Source organism: Juglans microcarpa x Juglans regia, chromosome 6D (genome assembly GCF_004785595.1).
Source record: "Juglans microcarpa x Juglans regia isolate MS1-56 chromosome 6D, Jm3101_v1.0, whole genome shotgun sequence".
NCBI classification, from domain to species: Eukaryota; Viridiplantae; Streptophyta; class Magnoliopsida; order Fagales; family Juglandaceae; genus Juglans; species Juglans microcarpa x Juglans regia.
The window spans coordinates 7,697,309-7,723,734 of record NC_054604.1 but is presented as its reverse complement, the minus strand read 5'-3'; the positions used below and the strand labels follow the sequence as shown (position 1 = coordinate 7,723,734).

The following is a 26,426-nucleotide window of genomic DNA, read 5'->3' as shown; positions in this document are numbered from 1 at the left end:
CATGCATGATGTTCTTTCTTATAACTACCAACTACCCTACAAGCCCAAACTCATTAGTGACATCCCATTACCTTTAAATTTTTATTATTTTGGTTTAATTAATTAATTAATTTTTTATTTTGGGGGGAATGAATTAAATTAAAAATAAATTGATTAATAAAGGACGCTCATAGCCAAACTTGTCACTGGAAAATAGGAATAAAATAATATAGGGCAACTTAACACAGCAAAAGGATCCCAATGTTATGATGACAGTAACGATTAAACAAAGAAGTCATTATGATGATCAAAGTATTTGGAGAATTTAAGAGTCAATTTGAGGAAAAGGCTAACGTGGGCATCAATTTAGGCGGTCGAAGTTTCGGATTACATTCTATTATCATGTCGGTGTATAGAACATGTCATCTACATTACTTAAAGATTAATGTTACATGCAGTCGTGGAATGCGCAAGTACCGGACAGTCACTTTGAAAAAAAGTGAGACCCACTATTAAAAAATAATTTTTTTTTTCATATGAATTCCGTATTTATTTATTTTTTTCAAAATAATTGCAGAACACTTATGCATTTACCACTATAACTATTATTTCTCTTACTTGAATGGTAAAGATTTGATTTGTAAGATTCAAATTTTATATTTTATATTTCAAATCAAATATTTTACTAAGTGTGCTCTACACACCAGCTTGGTAATAGAGTTTTTCTTCGAATTAAACAGCTTCATGTTGGATAGGGCATCAACAAACAGAGGAATATTCCAAAGTAAGAAATGTAGAAAATAAGTTGGTCAATATTTATTGAATTTGAGTTTTTATCTATCTGTTACAACATGGAACAGGGACCACAATCTTTAGCATGTGGGCCAAAGAATATCAAATCGCTTGTTACTTATCAAAAAATATAAAAGGAAACCAAAAACAAAGAATATTGAATCGTTTGTATACGAATATAATCAAATGGTAACAATCACAGTTACAAAACATTGACTCCTATTACAACTTTCCTCACTGTACTCGACAGCCCTGTTCTTCCGCTCGCAGGTATATCAATCCGCGTCTGATCCTCTGCAAGGTCAATTTTATATCAAAATGATTATAAGAATGTTTTGAGATGAATATTAAAAGTAACATTCTGGGTTGCGATGACCTTTCAATTTCTTTTTCTTTTTCTGGGTCACAAGAACAAGCTCCTTGTAGCAATGAGGAAGTAAAATGCAAAAACAACCATGCTCTCTCCACAATCAAACCATATCTTGGTTTTCCATTGACAATTATCTATCAATTTGGTAGCAAGTGTATGGTTCCCAAGCCTAGAGTTTCACTTTTTAAGAGGAGTTATTACACCCTCACCACTGGGCTAACTACCATTAGGAAAATCTTTTTATGTAGGCCATGCAGCAAGGCATATTTCTCCCGGGGACCTTCCCACCCAAAGTTGCAGAGGATTATATGAGTCAAGGAATACATGGTATAGGCATTGGGGATATCTCAAATGGGAATTTACAGAACAGAGCACGTTTGAAAAGATTAACAGCATCTCATTGTATACATTAAAATCTGTCAGACCTGGGAGTCTGGCACTATCTGCTATTGAACTTTACAGCAGGTAAAGAAAGATTCCATACCTCTCTTGTATCTCTTATGCGCAGGAGATCTAATCTTTCTTGAGGCCTCCGGTTTGCCAGGGTAGTAAGCTGTAGATTAGTATACATTAGCAGAAGTATAAAAGTTGAAGCCCCACATTTTATGTAAATATCTAACCGTACCCAGAAACTGAAGCGCTCTGGATCTTGTGGTGCAGGCATCATGGCTTCTACATTACGGAGTTTTTCAAGTCTTCTCGAATCTGCAATATGAATTGCGTTGTGAAGAACAACAATAAATTGCAAAGATGCAGGACAAGCACATAGATAGATAAAACCATCTGAATGTGAAATGATAAACGATATGCAAGCTAACGAGTATAACCGACTCGAAATGAATAAGTAATGGGTTTATCTGATATCTGGAAGGCTCCATCACGAAACCCGTGGGCATTATTTAATGTACCTATCTACTAATTAGAAAAAAATATGCTGGCGTTCGCATTTAATAAATTTTTCCCAACTCTTCACTAGGGATTATGGCAATGTTGAGCATATTGGCACCAGAAATGCGAGGCTCTGAGGTAGTATCCTCCTTAGAGTTTTACCTTGCCGTGCTGCATTAATTGCACTCCTTATCCATGATTGAGCATACTCTGCTGCATTATTTGTTAATTCCTGCAACTGTAACCATATAAAATTTGTCAATTCGTGTATTTGGACTCTTGCCAATTCTTATGATCAATAAGATTTTGTTTGCCAATCAAAAAAAAAAAGATGAATCCATAAAGGTGAACTTGACTGTAAAGTACTCTTAATGGATTCCACATCCTGGACTATCAAAGCCCCACTAAAGGGCCTTGTACCAACTAAAACATTTGAAACTTCCTCCGATTCAAGTTTCTTTAGCCAGCAGGCTTACAGCACATTGTCACTGTATTCTCAACTTAAGTTGAAGCATTTGAAATCACAACAAATATTTATCAACGAAGCCACAAATGTCTGCATCCATCTATGCAAAACCCATAGTAAAATATCGTAGGCATTGTTACAGGCTTTTAATGTAAAAGCAAACTATCATGCTTCAAACTTAATTTTTTGAACCATTTTCTTTTTCTTTTCTTTTCTGGAGAGGAAGGGATTGTCTATAGCACACACAAATGGGAAGCCAAACTGGCAGTTAGCTTGCCTCTTCTCTTTCTCTTGTTCCTTCAGCTGGATAGATATCATGCACCCATTCAACCTTTGCAACACGATAACTGCAGGAATTACATCATCAAAACATGAAGTCTAACCCCCCAAAAAGGAAAAAGAGGCAGCCGGAAATCGGAATAACCAGTAAATAAACTCACCCATCTTGATCCCAAGAGCGGATTATGCGAAATCTTCGTCGACTTTCAACCTGTGAATAAGATAAGGATAAATTTTTTTGTGTAAACTGAAAATGAATATTAGTGGATTAAGATTATAACCCCCTATATATAGATACAAATGCACACATTTTACACATGATGACATGTATTTAGTCTTCCTTCCTTAGATATTTCGAAGCCACCGTAGTGAAGAAGATAATTCAAAAAACTTTAACCACTAATGAACCATCCATCAGGATAAAGTGCAGAACCATGAATACAAGGAAGAAAACTTCACCTCTAGATAGAATCGTCCATCTGGAAGTGGCTCACATCTACATCAACAAACCAATCAAGATCATTTTATTCTCAAAATAGTATGTAATAGTACAAATCAAGATCATTTTATTCTCAAACTAGATGATACACATGCTAGCCAAGTCATAAGGGAAAAAAGGATCAAACACCTACTCAGTAATCTCTACTTCACAAGCCAAATCAGCTATGGAACCTGTTGTAGAATCAATGATAACCTACATGATTAATAGACAAATCAAACCCGGTAACGGTGAGGAATTCTTGATTAATCAGATATACCTTAGGAAGGAAAAGTGAAAGAAAAGGACCAGTGACAATATTCTACCATTCCCATCCGATGGTTTCCTTCCATTATTCTCCTCACCTGATGTCCACATAAACAAAAATAACGATAACATTATTTACATGGATATAGTTAACATGATAGATGGAATGGTAGCTTATGATGTAGACAGACGTTCATGTTATCGATAAACCAAAGCAGAAATTGGATTCTACCTTTTGTCAACTTTAATAAAGCAAAAAATTGGGTTATTTTTTTTTCGAAAAAAAAACAGAAGAAAAATCAATTCTGTGCTTCAGCAGAAAATCAAGATTGTATATTTCTGTTATGACCCATAAATTCCCATGCTGCCATGCATTTATTGCTAGTAATTTACAAAAGGGCAACCAAACCAAAGTATAACTATTCTATTGCATATTAAACCATATTGGTAGATAGAAAGCCATATGCTTTCACTCTGCCAGAGCTCATAATTTTCCTTTCTGTTTCTATGGAGCATTTCCAAATGATACCCTTGACCAACAATTTTGATGAGGTAATACAATATGCAAATACATAAGCTGACATGATATAAACATACTATATAAAACTGCAAAAATTGAAAGATATTCATAGAGTACAAAGGTTGCAGTGTCTATTTAGACAGACTAAGCACCAGCAATAAACAAAACTTAGATTACAGAAACATGTTTCGTACACTGATCACGTGACCAGACCAACTCTCAAAATTCAAATGGAGCTCAAATTTATACGTTTTGAAGACTACAGGTGGTATTCATGCTCAGCCCTTTCCAGAGATAGTCGCTATAGATGACAAGATACCATCAATGACAGTCTCATTGGATGATGAGTATACCATCAACAGCTTACCCTGAGGGTATCAGTAAACTCTATACAGCAATAGGTCCATGAAACCCCAGCCCCCACAAAGAATAAATAAATAAATGCACAATAAAAAGAAAGTTTTCCGTTGTTGAACCAATATCAAAATCAAGCATTATCTAAAAACCTCGAGCTCAATTTCCACTCTCACAATAATAACAAATTTGAAGGTTCAAAGCTATCAGCACTGATCATCGAAGGTGTATACTCTCCCAAGCACCATGTCTATAATAATCCCTTTGCTTGAACCACCCACTCTTTTGCTACAGTTCCCCTTAGTCCTAGAGTAAAACAATTGATATACAAAATAAAGTAACACTTAGACAACTTAGCTATTCATAAGGCTTCTCAAATATGCAGTATACAAAGTTAGTTCATCATATGGATGTACCGGCATCTCCATACTTATCCATTTGTCATAGTTTTATCACGATATATGAAAGCTCAACAGGAAGATTAACCATCAATAGACTGACTCACCATAAGCCGGTACCGGGGTTCAAAAATGTGGAGTGGGAACTTTTGACCTGGAATGACAACATCCATGACAAAAAGAGGCATCAAATCAACACCAAGGTTCGTCAAACTGTCATGCTCTGACTTCCTTTCAGCATATTCCTCTGGGAAATTCTTTTGTATAATGTTGTTAAGTGTCACACTGGTAAAAAGACAAATGAATTGGTAATATGTTAAGCAGAATCTTAAATATTTCCCCAAGACTCACAAAAGGTTGCAACAAATCAAACAAAGGAGTAACTCCAGGAAAAAACCATTCTCACTGATTGTACACTTAGTGCAGCATGCATGGTAAAGAGAACTCCTTAAAAGGCAAAGCCAAAAGGACTTTCTAGACTCATAGTGACCCAACTAGAAAATTTTAAGTTCCTTTGTGTTTGTAACCGTGCTCCCTCAAAAATTCAAATATTAATTTGGAACGAAGGGGAGCTGGTGGGAAAATGCCCTTTGTAAATGCCCAATATTTATATCGTTTTATAACGTACTTAGTTTTTTAAACTAAGTACGTGGAGTCCTTTTTTAAAATGTAAAGAAATCAACGTATAATCATACAATGTAAAGAAATTAATATCTACTCATACATTGAGGAATAAACAGTTCTTCAAGAACCGCATGTTTTCATTCTCAAAACTTAATTTCTAAAATTTTCTAAATGTCAGATACACCACATTAAATGTCAACGGTAAAAAAAACCCAAACATTTAGGATATGTTTTTCTTTCACAATTACACTCCCACAAAAACTATCTTTCAAATTTTGGCTCTCACTCAAGATATTCTAGTAATTTTACTTTTCCTGGATAACTTCAGACTTTCAATGGCATAAATTTTGTTCTCTTGGCTCTCCAAGCCAATTTCATTCTCTTCTCCTTTCTAGTTATTTCTAAAACTAATTATCATTTTGAATATATATATAAATATATTTTTTTATAAGTAAGTTTTTAGTTATACATATATATATATAGTTTATAAACATCAGTCTTTGCATAATAAGCAGTTCTTTTACCCTATATTTTAACCATGATCCTTCTTAACTCAACTTCACTGCATCTAAAGTTAACTTGTGTAATCTCACACAAATTGTAGCATCTTCTTTTATATAGGCATCCTGTATGTGCATGTGCATTAAAAAATCCTTCTCATAATATAAATAGTCAAGCAAATCACATACAACCGCAAACAAGTTCAAAATTAAGTTAGTTTGCTTTTCAAATCCGATTTTAAACCAAACTGAACAATAGTTTTTTTTTTTTTTTTTTGGGGTTTTTGAAGTACGATTGTAAAGTGTCAAATGCAGTTGCAATTTCTTTTTCACATTCTATTATTCTCCCTGCTTCCTGAATAAATTCATGATATTAGGAACCTACATCTCCAAGGTTGGACCCAAGGATAGGTGCTCCTAGACTAACTAATGTGCTAAGTTCACAATGCAAAGGTAGGAGAAAAAGAATATTCCAGGGTCAAACCATTGAGATAAGCATTTCAGTTATCATTAGCAACTCACCTGATCGCACATGTTCTGGGACTGACAAAAAGAACAGTTCGGCACAATGGGCATTTGTTACCTAACATTTCAATACAAAGGTTAGGAGAAAATAAGCTCACATACAGATATCATAGAAACTATTAACTAGGATCAATGACAGCAAGGTTCTCACTACGATCCATGGACTGAAACAGACATGAACGGCAAAAAGAATGCCCACACGGAGTCGTAATGGGTTCATATAGTAACTTCAGACAAAGCGTGCAATCAAATTCATCAGTCCGTTCTGGTGTCGCATAGTTTCTCCTCCCAAGTAAACTTGTTGATATCCTCTCCAAATTCTGAAGAGAAGCACGAAGAGAATTGCTACATATAACCAAAGCAAACACAAGAGCCATCCAGAGCGTAAAAATTAAATTTAAAAATTATTGAGCATATCTCCATCACAACATAACAATATGATAAAAATTCCACATTACCTAAAAGGATCAACCTGAAGACCTGAAAGAATAACATCCCGGGCAGTCTCATACTTCTCCAGCTGCAGAACCACAAGTGCAATGTAACTATGACAAACAAGGCTAAAATCGGCCAAACAAAAAAATTACCTATAATTAAGGTTTTCGCCTCCTATCCAGGATATTAACATAAAATGAAACTATTCAATCATAAATAAATAAATAAAAAAGTAGAAATGCATGTTCTCAGGACTAGTTTGAGTGTTCATGTGTAACATTTCCAACATTTTATTGTCATTCTACTCGGTCCAAAGCAATGTTCCGTACCTTGTATTAAGTGCAGTCATCAGCCTTACTGATCATGATCAAACAATGTAACATGGCCACAATATTCTAATGTCAAATTAGCTCTTTATTCGAATATTTACAAACTGTATTCATAATCAAGTTTACATGTATTAAACTCTACATTTATCCAACTTATCATCCATGGGACAAACGCTGCTTATGTTTTACTCTTTTTTCCCTCAAGTTTTACTCGGTTACTCTTTTCTTTTTATAAGTAATAAGAAAATTTTATTGACAAGTAAATAGGCATAGCCCAAGCGCACAAGAAGTATACAAAAGAAAACACCTAGCTACAAGCGAGGAACTAGAATAGGCTAAAAGACTGAAAAATCAAAGGCACTAGAATGGGCAAATATTTTCCTTACCCCATCTTTTTAAGTATAAAGGACCGAAAATTCAAAGGCCTTATGGCCTAAAGGCACCACATAGGTTCATCTTCACTACTAAAATATGCAGGTGCACACAATGAGAGAGATGGGGCCCACCCCCTGATACATTAAAGAAATTGAAAAGGAATAAAGACCCAAAAAAGAGAAAAAGATGGAAACCTATTCTTACCAATATCAGTGCATTGGCCTTTAGAATGTATGACTTTACTAAATCACTTCGGAGATTATTGAGCTTTTCAGCATCTTTCAAAGCAAGCTGAATTTAATTAATCAATACTAGTTAGAATATATTGAAAGATTTCTAAAAAAAAATTGAGCTTTATTTTCTAAGCATTTAAAGACCAAAGCAACACAACATACCTCGGCATGTATTGTAGGATCCAGCCCATTCAATGGTCTACATTCAGAAGCTGATGGTGATCTGTGTTTCAGGAATTGGCTAATCCTGGTCGAATGAAGAAGTCGTCATTGCAAGAAATCCATCATAGTTAGTGCAATTTAATGGTCTAGAAGATGGATATGGGGTCCAATCAATCACAAATCACTAATCTAGTATTTTATTAATTAACCTGATATAAGCAGCACTTCGGTTCCCAAGGATAATAGGATCACCTGGTTTAACGTTATTGGCTTTTGAGTAACAATTGATTGCCTGCATATAAACTGGATCAGCAATTTAAGGACAAGAATGTAAAGGAGCTAAAAAAAAATAAGTATTTTCAAATATGAACCAATTATATAAAGTTTATTTTTTATGAGTAATGCATTAATTAAATAATCACATAAAGTTTATTAACAATTGGAAATTATTAATTCTTTGCAAGAAACAAGCATGCTTAAAGTGACCAAACACTTGCACCAGGGAAGGACAAGGAAACTATAAAGCAAGATATACTGTCGAAACTAATACCTTCACCTGAAATTAAGCACCCAGTGCACCAGATCAACAACATCCAGAAGTGGTGGAAAACAGGCAGTAGATGATTCGTCCATAGTATAAACATTATTGCTAAGAAACTCAAGCCCAATGCTATCATTCTTCACTAGCATTTCTATGATTTTTTTTTTTTTTTTCTGTTTTTACGTGGAAAAGGAAATCCTCTTAAACTCCAATCTGGAGGAAAAACAAGCCAAACTAGACAAAGTGCTCTGAATTAAAACATTTACCTCTTCAAAACGGTTGTCTCGAAATGCTTTGTTTCCATTCTGTACAAGGTCAAAAATATGATTAAAACTATCCCATTGCACGGGTCCCCCTCCTTCATTTGCCTGAAATTCAATGAATGCTTACTTCATCAAATTCTCTAACAAACCATTAAATTTGCTAGAGAGCAATTAATACTCCATGAGGTAGAAAGAGTAGCTGTGTTTGGTTGCAGAAAAATGCAAGAACGTGAATAGATCTGTTATTTTAGTTTATTACTTATAAAAAGATCTACTGCTAGATAACATACCTAATCGACTAAGCAAGCACCAACAGAGACGTTTTTTCAATTCATGTTAGAGCCAACTAGCTAGCTGCTCTGTTTTCAAATTTATTTCACCACCAGAATAAAATCTCAAGTCAACTGAAAGACCACTTTCCATCAAATACGGAATACTATCAGGTACTCCAAGAGTATGGTGACGTGGTAGGATGACACAGTCATCAGATACAAGGTAGATGGGAGTAATACATGTCCATAATCCAAGACTACGATTCAAATATTCCAATTCTTATGAACTACAAAGTATCAGGAAAGAGAGAGAATAAAACAAAACATACTACAGCGATTTCCTTTTCCCTCAGATTTCTCACGGATCAAACAGTTGGAGAAGCGAAAAACAAAGGAACCGCAATCAAACTCAATCGCTTGTCTTTAGGCACATTTTCTCAGCAAGCGGGAAACTTGAAGGAAAATACAAGGAAAAAGAAAAATATACGGAAAACCCAAAATTGGTACACAGTCTGGTGTCCGAGAAAAGAAACTGGAAAAGGAAAAAAGAAAAAAAACTCGATTTTTCTTACAAGTCTTTGGTCTCTCAATCAACTTAGATCAGAGAACAAGTTTGTTACGCTCAGTTAAGTGGCGGTTTTTTCAGTTATATCAGCAGCAAAAACATGCCAAAGAAGAAGGGAAGAGAAAAGAAAAAAAAAAAACGAATCGATTTCTTCAAACAGCTGCGGGAGAACTTAAATCCTTCATCTTGTCCTACATTTCTAGTCAGAAACCAGACAATTAAGAGGGAAGAAATCGGAGGAGAATCTCTCACCCGAACGTAGTCCTCCACGTCGTCGAGGCCATCCATAAAAGCGGACGACGAAGAAACCTCGCCAGACATAGGTGAATTGATCCGTACAAACTCTTTTGTCACAAAGCAGGCAAGAAATGAAGGCAAGACATTTGGAATTGAGAATGGGAAGAGGAAGAGGAAGGGAAGAGGAGAGAAGCTTATAAATGGATGGAAGGAGAGTACCGTGTTCGTCCCTCTGTCCCTCGTTACATACACGGACCAAATTCCACTACGTGTTTCCTCTCGCGCGCGTGCATGCACGCTTCAGTTGCTTTCAACTTCAAAGCTTAACTAGTTCACTTCACTTATAATATATTTTGAATAATTTTTTATATAATCGTAGTGTATGCAAGCGTCGTAAAATTATTTTTTAAAAAAATAAAATTTAATATTAAAAAATTATTTTTTTTATATGAATCTCATATTTATTCATTTTTTTCAAAATAATTATATCGCAATTACGCACTAACGATTACAATTATCATATATCATATTTTTTTTCATCTCATGGATGGGGATTCGGATCTTTTACTCACACCTGTTGAGGTCGCCTATTTTAAGTGACTTATTTAAAAAAAAGAAGCTATATTTGCAGTTTGTTTTTTTTTTCTATAAAAGGGGATGTGAGGTTTCCAATCCAAATTTATCATCAACGATCGGGTAATATGCCATCATACCATCAGGTTCTTGGATTAATACACAAAGTGGATAAAATATGGCATGTTGTCCCTACACGACTCAATATGACTTGTTCGATTATTACTTGGGTTTCACTGTTATTTTATGTTTGATATATTGAGCTCGCGGGTCATGTGAGTTAGTTGGCAATAGGAGGATTTAGGCTTTTGGAGGTTTGGCGCCGAATACAACAACTTCTAGTGGACAGTTCTCACTTAAACACTTTTTAGTTTTAGATGAGAAATATGAGAATCATGAGTTGGAGGGATGAGGAAAAAAAGTACAAAAAGAAAGCCGTCTTGATTCCCCTTGCAAAACGGCAACCGGCGAAGACCCGAGAGAAGCACCTCTTTACAAGAACCACTAGACAAATGTCATGATGCCCTCCTAAACAAGAACCACTGACCTTGGGGAATCTCAAAGTACCAGTGCAGACTGCAGCATTAGTCCAAGCTTTGTTACTCAAGACCTAGAGCTTAAAAAAGATGTACTCTTTTTGTTATAAGAAACTGTTGATTAAAACCAAGGAAAGACTATGAAACTAATGTGTGAAAAGTGATGGCAATAGGATCGAAATGCTTCCCTGCCGGTGAGGTAGCAACCCGTTTCGTTAAAATTGTGCGCACATGAATTTGTAGTGATCCAGTTCGGGTGGATCCTCAAAATGAATTTGATGATGTTTTATGATATGGTGATCAGTAGTATTATAATTCAACAAAGTTTTTAAAAAATGGAACTTGAAATGAGAAAGTAGTACTATAATTGTAAGTAGAAGGATCAACGGCAAGTTTGGCAGGGAGTGAGTGGTTTATATGGGGGCTAGAAAGGTGTGTTTCATCAAGATGAAGTCAAGTTCACGTGCTAACAACCATAATTTTAGAAGTTGGGTTTTATTCCACCTTTAGTTCTGGTGGGCACGTAATGGCCATATACAAGATGCAGGCATCGGCAACCACAAAATGGCTTTTTTACCTTTGTCTGTCTGTCTGTCTTTTTATGTGCGACTTTTGACCCATTTCGTCTGCACCAACGCTACTTCTTGTCATCACTCTATATTCACAGCTTCTCCCTCGGTCAAGCAGACTCTGATCCGCCCGACAAACAGCTAGCTTGAAACATGCAGTCCTCACATCAAACCAATGTTGACATATGGAATATTGCTTGGTTTGTCCCATTTTTTGCACTTTGTAAATTTGGGGTCCTTGAAGTTCATTGGTTAGCTTTTGCTACTTTCACAATAGTGAATTAAGACCCTTTTTATTTTCTGTTGCAAAGCAGATCTAGTTGTGAAATCTGCTGTGCTGGAAGCTTTCCATATTGGATAGTCATAATTCCTTTCTCTGATCCATAATTCCTTTGTCACTATTTGGTTTATTAGACTCTCCCCCAATGGTTCTTCCATTTTATGTGTATTCCATCCATCATTTCCCCATACCTCTTTAACCATGAATAGCTGAGGTTGAGAAATATGCTCCACATAATCTGCTAACAAGCCCAATTGAGATCAATTATCAAACTAGAAGGAGAGATTTCCTTACTTCACTAGCCAGAATGTGCCACAGATCACATCTAGAAGGACTAATCTAACCCCTTTCCAGAAACTAGAGTCTTGTCGAGATGCTGTGATGAGAAAAGGGTGTGCCTGTGTCAAGGTATTTCCCTCTAAAAGAAATTGCCCACGGAGAGTTCTCATATAAAAATTCTCATGCAAACTTCATGTGCAGTACTTTCTTCACTTCCTCTAAATCCCGGATTCCTAGACTCCATTCTTCTATTGGTTTACATACTCTTCTCCAAACAATCCATTTTTTCTTCTTTTTCCCTTCTCACCCCAAAAGAAATCCGCTAATAGCTTTGTCAACTCATTTATCACCTTCTTTGGGACATTCAAAACTTGATATAAGTTGAATGGGTAAGCTTGATAAGACATCTTTAATGAGAGTTAAGCTTTCCACCACTAGACAATAAAATCGCTTTCCATCCTACAAGTTTCTTCTTCACTTTCAGCATCAATGGCTTTAAAAGGGCAGAAGTAAGCTCGTCTGTATGAAGTGGTGCTCCCAAATACGTACATGGGAATTTTGCCTCTTTGAACCTAGTGGCATTTAGCACAATTGATCTCCTAGCTGCTGACACTTGGGTTGGAAAAAAATATAGCAGACTTGTTGCTATTCACCTTTTGACCAGATATATATACTCTCATAAATCCTTAGAACCTCCACACTTGCTTTAAAGAGAAGACTTTGACCCATTCATAAATATGACCAACTCATCAACATAAAAAAGGTGAGTGATTAAAGGGAAGCCTCGAGATTGTTGAAAAGAACCAATCCTACCTTCTTGAAAAGCTTGATTCAACATCCTATTAAGTACTTCTTCCAATATTATGAACAAATAAGGTTATAGAGGGTTGCCTTGTCTCAATCTCTGAGATGACTTAAAGAACCCTTGATACGTTCTGTTCATCACGATTGAGAATGAAGAAAGTGCACTGCAATTATGAATCAAGCTTCTCCAACGATCTGAGAATCCAAATGCTTTAAGAACATTCAAGAGAAAAGACCATTCCAGCCTATCATAAGCCTGCGCCATGTCCACCTTCATCATTAAGTTCCTACCTCAAACTTTTTTATTAATGCTCTGTATAATTTCTTGGGCTAAGGAGATGTTTTTATGAATACTCCGTCTCTTAATAAAAGCTCATTGCTCTTTAGAAATCATTCTAGAAAGAAGGGGGATAGCCGATCTACTATGACCTTGGAGAAGATCCTATAAACCACTGAGCATAAACTTATGGGCCTTAATCTTTGGAACTTTTTGGGTTATCTTCCTTTGGAATTGTGACGATATATGATGAGGACTAGAAGGGTGGTAATTCAGCCCCCTCAAAAAACTCCTTAGCAGCCTCAAAGACATGTCCCGAAACAATCTCCCAACAGCTTAAGAAAAGCTAGACCCAAACCCCCATCAGGACCTGGACTACTATCTATGGGTATGCCAGACAATGCATGTTTAAGCTCTTCTTCAGTAGGGGGTTGACAAAGTTTACAATTCTCCGACTCCAGTATCACGAGGCATATCAGATGTCAAATTAAAATGTGTCATCTCCCCATTCGATGTTAAAGCCTCCTGGAAATAACTGACAGCCGCATTGTGGATTTCCTCAGGAGATTGTAAAATATTTCTATCTGTCATGTTCATATGTTTGATAGTAGCCTTATTCCTCCTATATTGAATTGATGCATGGAAGAACTTGGAGTTGAAGTCGCCCTCCTGCAGCCACCTAGCCTTTTATTTCAATAGAATTTCCCATTGAGCAAACATCTTTCCAGCTCATGTTTTTTATTAGTTCCTTTTCCACATGCACGTTATAGGCATTGCACATCGTTGCTTCTAGTTCCACAATAGAATCTTCCAAACCATAAATCCTCTTTTCTACCCTCCCAAAACACTCATTATTCCATGTTTTGAGCTTTATTTTGAGTCTTTTTAACTTGGTTGTCATTTTAAGCAAACCTTAACACTACCTATTGTTAGCTTAACTTTCCTCCACTATGCTTTTGAAGTTTTGGTGCTGACACCACATTCGTTGAAACCTGAATGGAGATCGTCCATATGCCTCAAATTTCGGCCTTGTTGAGATCACATAGGACAATGATCTGAGCATACCCTAGGTAAATGTTTAACCACCAACCTTCTCTCTCTGTGTAAGAAATCTGGAGTTGCTAAAGTTTTGTTTAATCTACCCCATATTTTGAATAGACATTCTCTTCCCATTACACCACGTGAATTTGGATCCCTCAAAAATTGGCTCGATTAATCTGCAATCATTAATAAAGTTATTGAAGCCCCCTATAGAAATTTTAGTGCTGTGAAAAAACAGATATGAACTCATGAGACCATGTGATGTGCTTAAGTCTTTTTGCTTCTGCGTTATGGGATTATTATGCAAGATTGCTCGGCATCAAAATAGAAGGAAAAACAAGCTGGAAACAGATGACAGAGACCTGGTTCCGGAAGGCTAATGGTGTCTCCCAACTAGGTATTATTTTGGGTTTACTACCATCTATTATTAGCTGGTGTCCTTGGCTTCATAGGTGCACAGCTCGCATGGAAGATAAAAAGGAGTCGCCAAACACGATACATTATAAGATTAAACTTTTACTAGCTGAACAGATGACGAAATTATCTCCTTGTAAGAAAGTTAGTAATTCTGATCTTGACATTATGCATCAACTAGGCATCACCTTCTCAGGTATCAAAATACCAAAAGTTTTGGTTTTGCGATGGACTCCCCCAGTCTCATGTTTCGTCAAGCTTTATGTAGATGTATGTAGTTTGGGCAACCCAGGTTGTGGTGGGGGAGGGTAATCTGAAATTCAAGAGGGGATTTGATTGTAGGTTTTTCTGCCTGCTATGGATGGGGAACAAACACAATGGCTGAGGTAGGTACTTTACTAGATGGCTTTAAAGTTTGCATAAGGTGAAACTTAAGTTGAATTGAGGTTGAGACCGATTCATAGATTCTGGTAAATTGGTGGAATGGACATAGTCGTCTAAACTGGGAAGTAAGGAAGGATTGGGGGAGAATCTTTTGCCTATCAAAAGATTTGGTTCTTACAGTTAAGCACAATTTCAGAGAAGTAAACCAAGTTGCAGATATATTGGCTAACCAGGTGCAAAAGAAACTATAAGAGAGATCTTGTCAGCCACTAGAGATGTTATAGGAACTAAGAGCTTTATTTGGATAATGAGTTTATCTCAACTCATCTTATCTAATTATTATAACCTTTTTAAACTTTCAAACAAAATATAATAAATAATTCAACATTTTCAAATTCTAAAACAAAAATTATATTCTAACAATATTTTATTCAACTTTCAACTCTCATATCATCTTATCTTATCTTAACTCAACTCACTATCCAAACCTTCCGAATTGAGAGGGCTGATTTGCTTGTGCTACTGTTTAAATGATAGGGATGAATATACACTACCCATATACGCGTTTTATTTTCTCTAGTTTATCTTTAGTTCGGGTTGTAGCCGGATTTTTGTATAGTCTAGATGCTGGTTTTTTTATCAAGGTTTTCCTTTGTTATAAGTGAGGTTTTATTAATAAAATTGGAGTATTGTCCTCTTTCATAGAAAAAAAAAAATCTGTCGCAAAGACCTTCAAGGAATATTTCCTTGCAAAGAATTTGAACTTTTTCAAGAGTTTGAGAGGTGAAATCTCAAAGAGTTTAGATCTTTGATGGTCTACTTGTTGGATTCAAGGCTAACTTGGATACGAATATGGTTGCTAGATTTTGTTAAATTCAAGCCATGAGGAGGAGAGTTTCAAGAAAGGGAAATTGTAAAGTCCATACCCTGAATTTGTACCTTTTTGCTATCTCTTCCAATCAGCCCCATGAGATTTACCCAAATCCTAAATACATTCTTTTGTCCATTTTTTCCTGGTTTTTCTACCAAGATCCGTTGACACTTTTTTCATACCCTTGGGAACAAAAAAATACCAACGAAAAGGAAAAACAAAGAAAATACTACTAGAACAAAAAGAAAATTCTAGTGTAGCACCATCACAAGGACTCCTCTCTCCTCAACAAATTATAAAAACATTCATACATTGCATCTTTATTCAACTATAACTGTTGAGACTTGAGAGGAGTCCAGAGAAGGGATAGGATGGGACAAGCCGAGAAGGGCAAAGTCGGCCTAGGAAGCCTAGAGAGGAGCAGCGAAGTCAGATGCGTGGAAAGAAGATCCTTGAGTTAGAAGGTCTGACACAACTACTAGCCGACAATCCCTATACACAATGTCAGGGACAACCCTGGTCCTAAGACACCGAGGGCTGTACAGACTTAAATGGTAGGCGTGCCAGGCTAAGACCACGCTGCATTTAATGAAGGTCGGGAACGGGCATGCTACAATATGCACCCTAGACTGTTAGCGGTTGCCACGATCGGGCATGGACGACCTGTCGCGTGGCAGAACGTGGGAAGAAGGAATGACCCGAGTACTAATATGAGGGTAAAAAATATTACAAATTTAGTGATACGTACCACGTAGTGTAATATAAACCTTAAAATATACACTTCCATCTCTCAAACTAAGTGACGCCATCACTAATAACATTAAATAAAAAAAAAAAAATTTCACTCACTCTTCATGGTTCATTTCATCATAAAAAGAAAAGATGAGGATGATAATTAAGTAATACAAAATAAATCATTTCATTTCTAAAATACATATTTTAAAAGAAAAAAAAAGTTGAATTTTAACCCTCTAAACCACTACTTCTGGAGTGCTAAATGACAACTTTGTTGTCTTGCAAGTCATATTGCGAAATAAATAATAACACGAAAGATAAAAAGGTATAGTTTTTAATATTTTAAACCAACAAAATATCTCAAAAGAGAACATGCAAGACAAACAATGGGACGTGGAAAACACTAGTCGACTGACAATGAAATCTCGTCTTCTTGTTTAGTAAAATCTTATTCTAGCGATTTTAGTGTCAAAATCAACATAACATTGAGTTATTAAGTAAACCAACACCATCCTTAAAAATTCAATTAGCACATTAGTGTCCGAGATCGATCACAAAAATTCAAACAAAACAAAACTTGAAATTATTTTTGAGGTGGAATTAATCTCCCAGAAACTTCCGTTTCTTCGTCGTGTTCATGTATGGTCTGATTACCCATTCAGTCTGAGCTTCATCCTGATCCACTGTTCCTAACTTTATCTGAAAACAGGAATATATAGAAACTAAATAAAATAACAGCCAATGCATACAAATATATACAATGTTATATACATGTGCTATGAAAAGATTCTTGACCATATCACTTTCTTTCCAACAAGTAACATAATTTCATTAAAGTGCGCAAAAGGTGCAACCCAAGTATAAAGAAAAAAGTATGTTAAGACTTCAAATGTTAAAAATAATCCAAGACTCTCAACAAGACGCAATGAACTATGAACCAAAGCCTTACCTAAAATAAAAAAATTATGAACAAAAGCCTTTTCATGTATTATCCGTACATTCTGAAGGCGTTTGGAGATATGCTGTGGTTGTGGTAATGTTTGAATGTTAAAAGTTGGAAAGCTTTTGATGAACATTGAAGAAATGATGTTGAGATGATGGAAGTCTTGTAGGTTTTTGTGAAAGTGTTGGTGCTTTCTATAGTATTTGTGAAAGTCTGAGATGAAAGTGTGGGCCCCACCTCAAATTGATGTGTTTTTATATTAAAATGATTTTTTTATAAGACAACAATTTATTAAAAGAAGTAAATAGGCATAGCCGGAGGTATTCAAGCAGCATACCAAGTTCCATGAGGAAGTGAAATATATTGAGATCAGGAGTTTTGCAGAGCTATCATCCCCCCCCCCCCCCCAAAAAAAAAAAAAAAAAAATCTTCCTCACTTCTTTTCAGATAGAGGGATCAGATTACTCGTTCATAGGCATAATTGTCATTGATAATTATGCAGAATGACCATTTGACAAATACAGATCACAGAAACGAAAGGACTCTTGTCCACCTTGCAATGAAATCCAGAACAGCTAGACTTTGAATTTAAAAATCAAGGGTACTAATATAACTTTGGGGGCATAAAAGTGAATTGGATAATGAATAGATGCCAACTTTCTAGTGAGCAACTAGTAGAACATAATATCCACCACAGACAAATACAAGAAGAGAGTGAAAAGCCCATGAGAAAGGAAAAAGCATAGAAGAAAATTGGATTTACGAACTAACATACAATGGTGAAAGTGGTCTCAGTTTGCTTTTGGTGACAAACAAGGATCAAAAGGAAGATTCACGACAAAATAGTATTTTGGACGTGAAAAACAGAACATTTTTCTGGGTGTGCAAAACCTAAAGCCATATGGAAGTATAATAGTCATAAGAGACATCAAATTGGGTGCAGTGAAACAATTTTGACAAAAATACATGCATAATTCTAAACAACAATATTGACAAATAAAATTAAGCTTCACTGAAAAGTGAACCAAGGAGCATAAAAATGTACCTGATAAAGCCGCATTTCAAACCGAGGACCAATTTCTTTAAGCTCGATTGATTTAGGACCTCCAGGCTTCTCATAAATGTGATTCCTATAAGTTCATAAGTCATTAATAAGAGTTAAAAGTCCCATGTATGCCACCTTGCAAGGGGAAAATACACCAAATTACCCTAAGCAATCTAATTTGAAGGGTACCATACAAAAATAGTCTGGGGTGAAAAGTATATTTTTCCTTATTTTTTTAACAAGTCACTAGTTATGTACTCAAAGCTCGCCTTCTGTACAAGTCCCGTGATATATTTTCAATTTTACTTGAAAATCTGGACATTTTGAATGAACAAGGTTGAATCTCTCTTGTTATCAAACCATCAATAAAATGAGTCATTACTTGAGGAGGCAACCTAAATAATACCTAATCTGTGGTGACAGAAAGCAGATGTATAAACAGATCTTTCACAGCACCATTAAGTCCAAAGATACGACCAGCCAGCAAATTAGATTATGGGTGAATCTAATGAACAATTTTCAGCTTTAATTTTTCTTTTCTGCATTAAAATGGTAATACCATAACACCTAAAGAACAGCCAAAGACCAGTAAAAATATTACGGACGAACATCATTATCAACAGAAGCCATATTATCCAAGCCAAGATTATCCTTGCTAATTCACTTGTCAAAAAAAAAGATTATCCTTGCTAATAGAAATTTCACAAACTATAGAACAGCCAATAGTTATAGTATCAAGCAACAAACCAACCTGAACGAAATATAGTCAGACATATTAGCAAAGGTTATAACACGTTTGGTATCTGGCTTTGGCACGGGGAAAAGATACTTCAAAATGTTCTTTGTCCTTTCACCTAGCTGTCAGCAAAAACATAACAATTATGAAAAACAGTGAACATCTACGAAGAATAGGTCTACATCGAATAAGAGAAGAAATGCCAAAAGAAGATAAAAGGTGTAAAAAGACAAATACATGCTTATAATGCGAAGCCAGCATCCACCAAAACAAAGAATCCTAATGTTTCCAGCAGTAAAATCCTTCAAATTCTTTTCTTAAATTCATCCAGTCATCTTTTACTAGTGTAATGCTAATAACTGGGAAACCATTTATAACGCTCACATAACATCTATTGGAACTCATATACAAAACTATGGACTCTTCCTTATCTTTGCTACATTCTATTAGATATGCAGTAACCCTTAGTGCAGAACACACTAACGCTACTGGCCAGAAAACCAGAGCCTCAATATTCAGACCCTTTGGCTAAATTTTTAAATATTTAGCTTTCTTGACATAAAGTACATTTTGATTGACACAATATATTTTTTTTGTAAGTATATTAGTGAAAAGCCAACTCAGAAAATAAATTTTCCATTCATGATATGGCACCTTGGTTGAAAACTTGTCAAGTATCAAGTGTGGGTATGCCTCAGACATTGTTCCAATGGTCTTCTTGTCTTTAATGTCATGTCTTGTAACCTACAAGCAAACATTTTATTATCAATGCCAGAAACAACTGGGACAAAACAAAAGTTTAGAAATAATAGTATGATCAACTACTTACGACATTGAATAATCCAAAATAGGCAGTTGGACCAAAAGGTAGATGGCTTATAGTCATACCATCTGGCACACCACGGTGTTCATGAACTAAGATAACATCTGTAAAATCATGTGCACGGCAAGTTTCAATAATTTCTTTAATAACCTGCAGAAAAGAAATATTCAAAAATATGCTTGACAATGGAAAAGGACCACAACAGACGCACACAAGTTTCAAGGCTACTGCACCATTTACACTTTATTGACAATGGAAAATTATATTCAAAGCATGATAATGAAGAATGAAGATAAGCACCCATAGCATCAAACTAATAAGATGGTAACCATATCACACAGCATATACACCAAATTTCAATGCATGCATATGCCATCAAAACAGTTGAATGACATGGTGCTAGGTGGCTATATGAACTGTACACGCACAAAAATGTTGTAGAATTGTAGGTACATATTTCCTGATCGTTTATTATAAAATCTGGCATTTGCATCAAATAAAATAGAATTTTTCTATTTGTAAGCCCGGTGCGTCAACAGTCCACACGTTATGAGACCCATTACAGTTATAAAAAAAAATAAACACCGATATTTTTTATCGTCATATGACACTCTTTTAGTTGTGTCAGGTGTGTCAAAAAAAGCTTGAAAGTATATTTTTAATAAAATATCAAATAATTCTTGCAAGAATAAATGTATTCGATGCAAAAATGTCCAGACTCCCAATGCCAACAAAAAAATGTAAAATGTGAGAAATGGATATATACAAATTTTAACATCTGCAAGTAAGTCTTAAAACTAAGTGGAAAGAAATAGAGAAAAAAAACAATTGCAATTGTGTCACCAAGCAATTACAATTCCAAATTGAAACAAAATGCCCAAGCCACATTTGACTTCTATTCCAAAAGGACCTTAGGCAATTGGGCCTGGAGGCACCGATCGTGTCAAAACTTCCTGCCGAGCAAATTAGTGGAGTGGGTTTTGAGTCTGCTAGTAGTCAATATTACAATTAGAACCCTTGGAATCATTATAAACCATAGAAACTTCTCCCTCCTAGACAATGTAGGACCTCATTCACCACCTTCTTCAACTAAATTCAGGATATCACAATCTCCCCTATAAAATCCATGACGCAAGGTGAGGCAATTCCATTTAAAAGGTCATGAGTCAAGTCCCACATCTCTAGCTCTGATACCTTTTATAACTATCCAAAGTAAGCTAAACCACATACGGGCTTATACTCCAGAATAACTATACAGTATTACAATTGGAGCACATTGGACTCATTACAAACCAAAATAATTTATGCCTCACAAGCAATGTGGGATTTCATTTATCACCCTCTTATACACTAAATTTGGGATATTGAAAATTGTGAATAAGACAGTGTACAAAGAAAATCCATTCACTAACCTGACCACCACGATTCATTCGTTGTGCATTAGGAAAGACAAACTTCAATTCCTGCCAGAACATGACAATGAGTTCCAGTCAGCGAACAAAACTAAACTACTTGCAGAATACCGATGTATGTAAACGTATAGCCCAGAATAGATGAATTGAGAAACACAGGCAAATTAAAAAACTGCACTAACCTTTACAAACTGTGTAAGTGGAGCACTTGGATTACGGGATGTAGTTATCAAAATTTTAGGATCTCTTTCCGCTGCATTCGCATACTCATCATCAATGTGTGTCCTCGGGACTGAAATTTCCGCACAGGTGCCAATCATAATCAAAAGTGAAAATCCGTATGTGTTAGAAGGGAGAAAAACAACACAAAATAAAATTCTAAATAAATTAAATTTCACAACTTCAAATCGGTCAAATGTTCAAGTATCACCTAATAAAGCAGGGAAACAATTTTATTTTACACATTAAAAAAAAAAAAAAAAAAAAAGGAGGGAAACAACCATAACTAAGTTAGAATTCAGACTCCAATGAAGAAGGAAATAAAGAAATCCACTAGGAAGCACCCTTTTGGTGTTTATTCACCAATCAAGAATGACACCCACTTATAACTGTACAGCAGTTCAATGGATTAATGTTTTTGATAAATTTGTGAACAATCCCACGTGTCATAAGTTCAATGAGCCAACAGTATTGTACTTTTTTGGACATTCTGCCGCAAAGATAATTATATCCAGTTCCAACAACATAAATCTCGGTAACAAAATTTTTTTAATGTTCTAGATAGTTATACAGCTCCCTGCTTCCAATAATCAAAATATGTTCGGCCCAAGTCCAATTCCATCCAAATTTCTGAATCTACGGGCGACCTAAACACCTCCAATCTAAACACCTCCCATCTTCATCTATCTTCTGCTGCCTTCCATTGCCCTAGCCGCCGTCCATTCAACCCGTGACAAAAAGCCAAACTTTTCAAAAAAAAATTCCACCATAGAATTCAACTTACATGTTGTAACTTTCTGTCTGCTAACCACGAAATAAAAAGATTTAAAAAAAAAAATAAACACCATACCAGCTGTGTTTTCGTCCTCAAGGTCTATTTGGTGCCGAAGCTCCGCCTCCTCGTTCCGAAGCTCCGTGGGAATCGGCTTACCCTCTGTGGAATAAAAAATGAGCATTAAAAGATTAAAAAAAAAAAAAAAAAAAAAAAAAAAAAAAAACAAATTACACCTAAACGCGCGTATGTATTCAATAGTAAGAATGGGAAAAGTGTAACTGAACCTTGCAGGGCTTCTTTGATCTTTCGCTTTTTCTCATAGAGAAGACGTTCTTTGCCTTCTAAGCTCTTTCTGTACAGATACTCTCTCCTCAGCCGTATGTTTCTGCGGAGCATCTTCTCCAAAACAATGGTTTTACAGAGAGAGAATTTCAGAGAGGTAGGACAGGAAGAAGTAGAAGAAGGTGAAGAAAACCCTAGGTTTAGGGTTTCATACTCGGTGTTGGTTTTAGGGGATCAATCGTATGGTATCGTTCTCCTCAGCCGTAATGCATGATCAATCGCCCTTCTAATTCCACTTTTTCCATGACAAGTTCTATAACATACATGATTTTTTTTTTTTTTTCATTTTTAATATATGGTATCAGGTATAGGGTTGCAAATGGTCGGATCCGGTCCGGTCCGGCAATGGACCATTTTTTTTGAACCGGACCGGACCAAACATCCAAAAAGACTAGACCGGATCGATCGATCTGACTTAATTTTTTTATTTTTATAAATAATTAATAAAAAATTTATTTAAAATACTAAATTAAATTAAGTGACTTATTAATGTGGATTATGTAACAAATTTAATAAAAAAATATTTTATATGATCAATGATAATAAATTATATGAAAATTATATTATTAATTTATATAATTATTATATAATTAACTAATTGATATTATATATTAGTTAATTCATAGAATATTAACAAGTGTTAATAATATATTTAAAATTTTATATTGTTAATTGTACAATTATTATATATAAAATATATATAATTTTTTTTTTCATTCGATTCGGTCCAAAAAAATCTTAGACTATAGACCGGACCGAAAAGTTTCGGTCCTCTAAAATGTGGATTGGACCGGACCGGTCTAAGTCTCGGTCCGGTCGGTCCATCCGAACCGTTTATCACCCCTAATCAGATATATGAATGATGAAGTAATAATCAATTAGAATAAAATTAAAAAATAATAAAAATAATGTATATAAAATGATGAGTAATAAAATTCAATAAATAAATAAGATTTTTCTAAAAATTTAAAATCTTAGATATTGTACTTTGGCTTTTACACATGACTTTAAAATAGAATTTTTTAGAGTAACACTATATGTACCGAAATTTTGTCCCGAATTAGTGTTTTGAAAAGTACATTTCATCTTTTTTTTTTCTTTTTTTTTTCATGTATTTTTTTAATCATCTTAAACATTTTTTTAAAAAATAAAAAATTTATAATATTATTATAAAATACTTCCTTAATCATTAAGTTAAAAAAAAAAAAAAAAAAGATTTCAGGACACCAATTCAAGACGTTTAGCATTTCTGAATTTTTTAATATCATAAGGGATATATTACCACTCATGACTGTCTTCCTTTTGTTTTATTCTAGAAAGGACAACGTGTGCTGCAAGCATGCCCAATTGATAAATATAAAGAAAAATTTAAAAAAATTATAAAATAGTAAATGAGATGGTGAAAAAAGAAATTTAAACAAAAATTGAACAAAACATATAAAATGAAGAAAAAAGTATAAACTTTATATACAATTTAGTGTCTTAATTATTTAAGTATATAATTACAACAGTGAAAAGTTAAGAAGAAAAGATTTTGAGTGTTTATGACATAGATTGATTTATAAGATAGGCTGAGAGTACTTTGAGTTTATTCTAGCATAGTTATCCATATTGATTCATTTATACGCGCAAGTGCATAATCCATTCATTTTCTAAAATTGTAGTTGCAATATTTGCTAAATATGGTAGGTGCTCCTATAATAATGAAAAATATAAAGACATAATGCTTTCTACCTCGCATGTTTGTTCGAAGAGATCAACAGTTGTACAATTTGATATTTCTTTTGCTATCAATCTGAAGATAACAACCATTATACATCTAGTATCTTCTTCGACTTCTAGATAGACTCATCAGCTAAAATTAATGAGAATATTAGTAATTGCGTAATTTTAATAATTACTGTGTTATATTTATCATGTAAGGAATGATCATTTAAAATGATGACATAAAATGATTTATCGTGGCTATGAGATACTCATGTTTTTGCAATTATAGTACAAAAATTTTTCGTTGTAGTCATATACAGTTGCTTTATTATAATTTACACCAGATATGTAGTGAAACTTCAAGGTGAAGGAGATGTTGCCGATTTGGGTTGTGGGAGGCCTACGGCCTCCCTTGAGATTGACTGCGTGCATCGGTAGCTCACTGTGTATCATAAATTTCAGATGCAAGTGATCTTGTGAGTTATCTATTTTATATCAAAGCTCCACTCCCTTCTAAATCCTGCGTACTTTATTTATTTACTTACTTACACGAGTAAATTTATCAATTATTACTATCTTACTCACTGCTAAAAAAAAAAAAATTATCGCTATCACTCAAAAATTAGAGAATTCAATAAAGAAATGAATTGGTACTTTTTTTGCCCCTCCCTCTCTCTTCAATGTCTACGTGTTGAAAAATTGAAAATAACATTTTATTATTTTTATAGGCTTTAATCGAATATTTTAATATGTCAAATTTATTTTAGAGTATTTATTATATTATTTGATGTATTTTGTATTTTTTATAATAAATAATTGTTTAAAGTAGGCGGGATTATGCCATAGAAATTATAGCTCTTGAGATGTAGGGCAATCAAATAGAATTTTTTTTTAAAAATAAATTTATAAATTTATATAATAAGTTAAATTTATTATTTTAAAATAAATATATATATATTTATAAATCATTCGGAAATACTTTCCCTCAACTTGTTAGGATGTTATTTAAGTTAACTATTTCATCACTTGGTGGGGTTCTTAACTTCTATAATATGAAATTATGAATCATCGAATACAATTAAAGGATATCTATATTCTATTTTTTTTTCTTTTCTTTTAAAAAAAAAAAGTAAAATCACAATAGTTTCTAATATGCGTTGAAATGAATTAAGTGCAGGAAATAATTAATGTGGGTATGCATCGTTTAGGTTGAATTAAAATCAAAGTGAAGAATATAAGATTTAGAGCAAATATTTCTTCTTTTAAAAAAAAAAAAAAAAAAAAAAAACGAAGATTCCAATAACTCTAGGCCTTGGACTCACCATTCCATAAAATGCAGGAACCAAACAAATGAATCTAATAAAATAAGAGTAGTGGTACATCCCGAAGGGATGTAGCTCGAGAACACACCAAGAAAGGTAGAAAAGAGTTGTTTAATTTTTTTTTATTTTTTTTCATTCATTTTTTCATATTCTTAAATATTTTTTTAAAAGTAAAAAAATTCACAATATTATTAAAAAACACTTCTTTAATCACTAAGTAAAAAAAAAAACAAAATGAATCCGAACACAAATTCAAGACCCACATTCGGTGAGTTTAGCATTTTTCATAAAGTAATAGTTAGGATGTAGTTTAGTATTCCTGTGGAATATGATTTTTTTTAAAATATGAAGAGACTCTTTCAAATGTAACTTTTTTTTTATATTTGATTCCTTATTTTGTTACTTGAATTATGGAGAGGAAATTATTCATCATTATAAATCTTTTAAATTAATTTCTCTCTTTTTATTATAGATTTTTTATTAAAAA

The 26,426-nt window shown here is 34.4% G+C and overlaps 2 protein-coding genes across 4 annotated transcripts; both read right to left on the bottom strand.

Moving 5' to 3' along the window:
- Positions 1 to 773: 773 nt before the first annotated feature.
- Positions 774 to 10,051, bottom strand: LOC121234446 (LON peptidase N-terminal domain and RING finger protein 1). 2 transcript variants are annotated; one of them, XM_041130382.1, is made up of 18 exons: positions 9,868 to 10,051; positions 8,782 to 8,883; positions 8,184 to 8,266; positions 7,975 to 8,059; positions 7,784 to 7,870; positions 6,899 to 6,960; positions 6,592 to 6,785; positions 6,438 to 6,498; positions 4,899 to 5,076; positions 3,579 to 3,617; positions 3,407 to 3,468; positions 3,234 to 3,270; positions 2,936 to 2,985; positions 2,773 to 2,842; positions 2,192 to 2,267; positions 1,767 to 1,846; positions 1,626 to 1,694; positions 774 to 1,065 (listed from the first exon to the last, which is right to left on the bottom strand). In XM_041130382.1, the coding sequence occupies exons 1-18, from the start codon at positions 9,934 to 9,936 to the stop codon at positions 1,006 to 1,008; spliced, it is 1,464 nt and encodes a 487-aa protein (XP_040986316.1). In that variant the 5' UTR covers positions 9,937 to 10,051; the 3' UTR covers positions 774 to 1,005. The 2 variants fall into 2 exon arrangements, with proteins under 2 accessions (XP_040986316.1, XP_040986317.1); XM_041130383.1 differs by lacking the exon at positions 9,868 to 10,051 and having other exon boundaries at positions 8,184 to 8,277.
- A 7,092-nt stretch (positions 10,052 to 17,143) lies between these two features.
- LOC121234447 (U3 small nucleolar ribonucleoprotein protein IMP4) lies at positions 17,144 to 23,127 on the bottom strand. 2 transcript variants are annotated; one of them, XM_041130384.1, is made up of 9 exons: positions 22,853 to 23,126; positions 22,644 to 22,727; positions 21,757 to 21,866; positions 21,575 to 21,625; positions 20,169 to 20,312; positions 19,994 to 20,083; positions 19,355 to 19,461; positions 18,604 to 18,688; positions 17,144 to 17,314 (listed from the first exon to the last, which is right to left on the bottom strand). In XM_041130384.1, the coding sequence occupies exons 1-9, from the start codon at positions 22,962 to 22,964 to the stop codon at positions 17,216 to 17,218; spliced, it is 882 nt and encodes a 293-aa protein (XP_040986318.1). In that variant the 5' UTR covers positions 22,965 to 23,126; the 3' UTR covers positions 17,144 to 17,215. The 2 variants fall into 2 exon arrangements, with proteins under 2 accessions (XP_040986318.1, XP_040986319.1); XM_041130385.1 differs by lacking the exon at positions 17,144 to 17,314 and having other exon boundaries at positions 18,618 to 18,738; positions 22,853 to 23,127.
- Between the last annotated feature and the right edge of the window lie 3,299 nt (positions 23,128 to 26,426).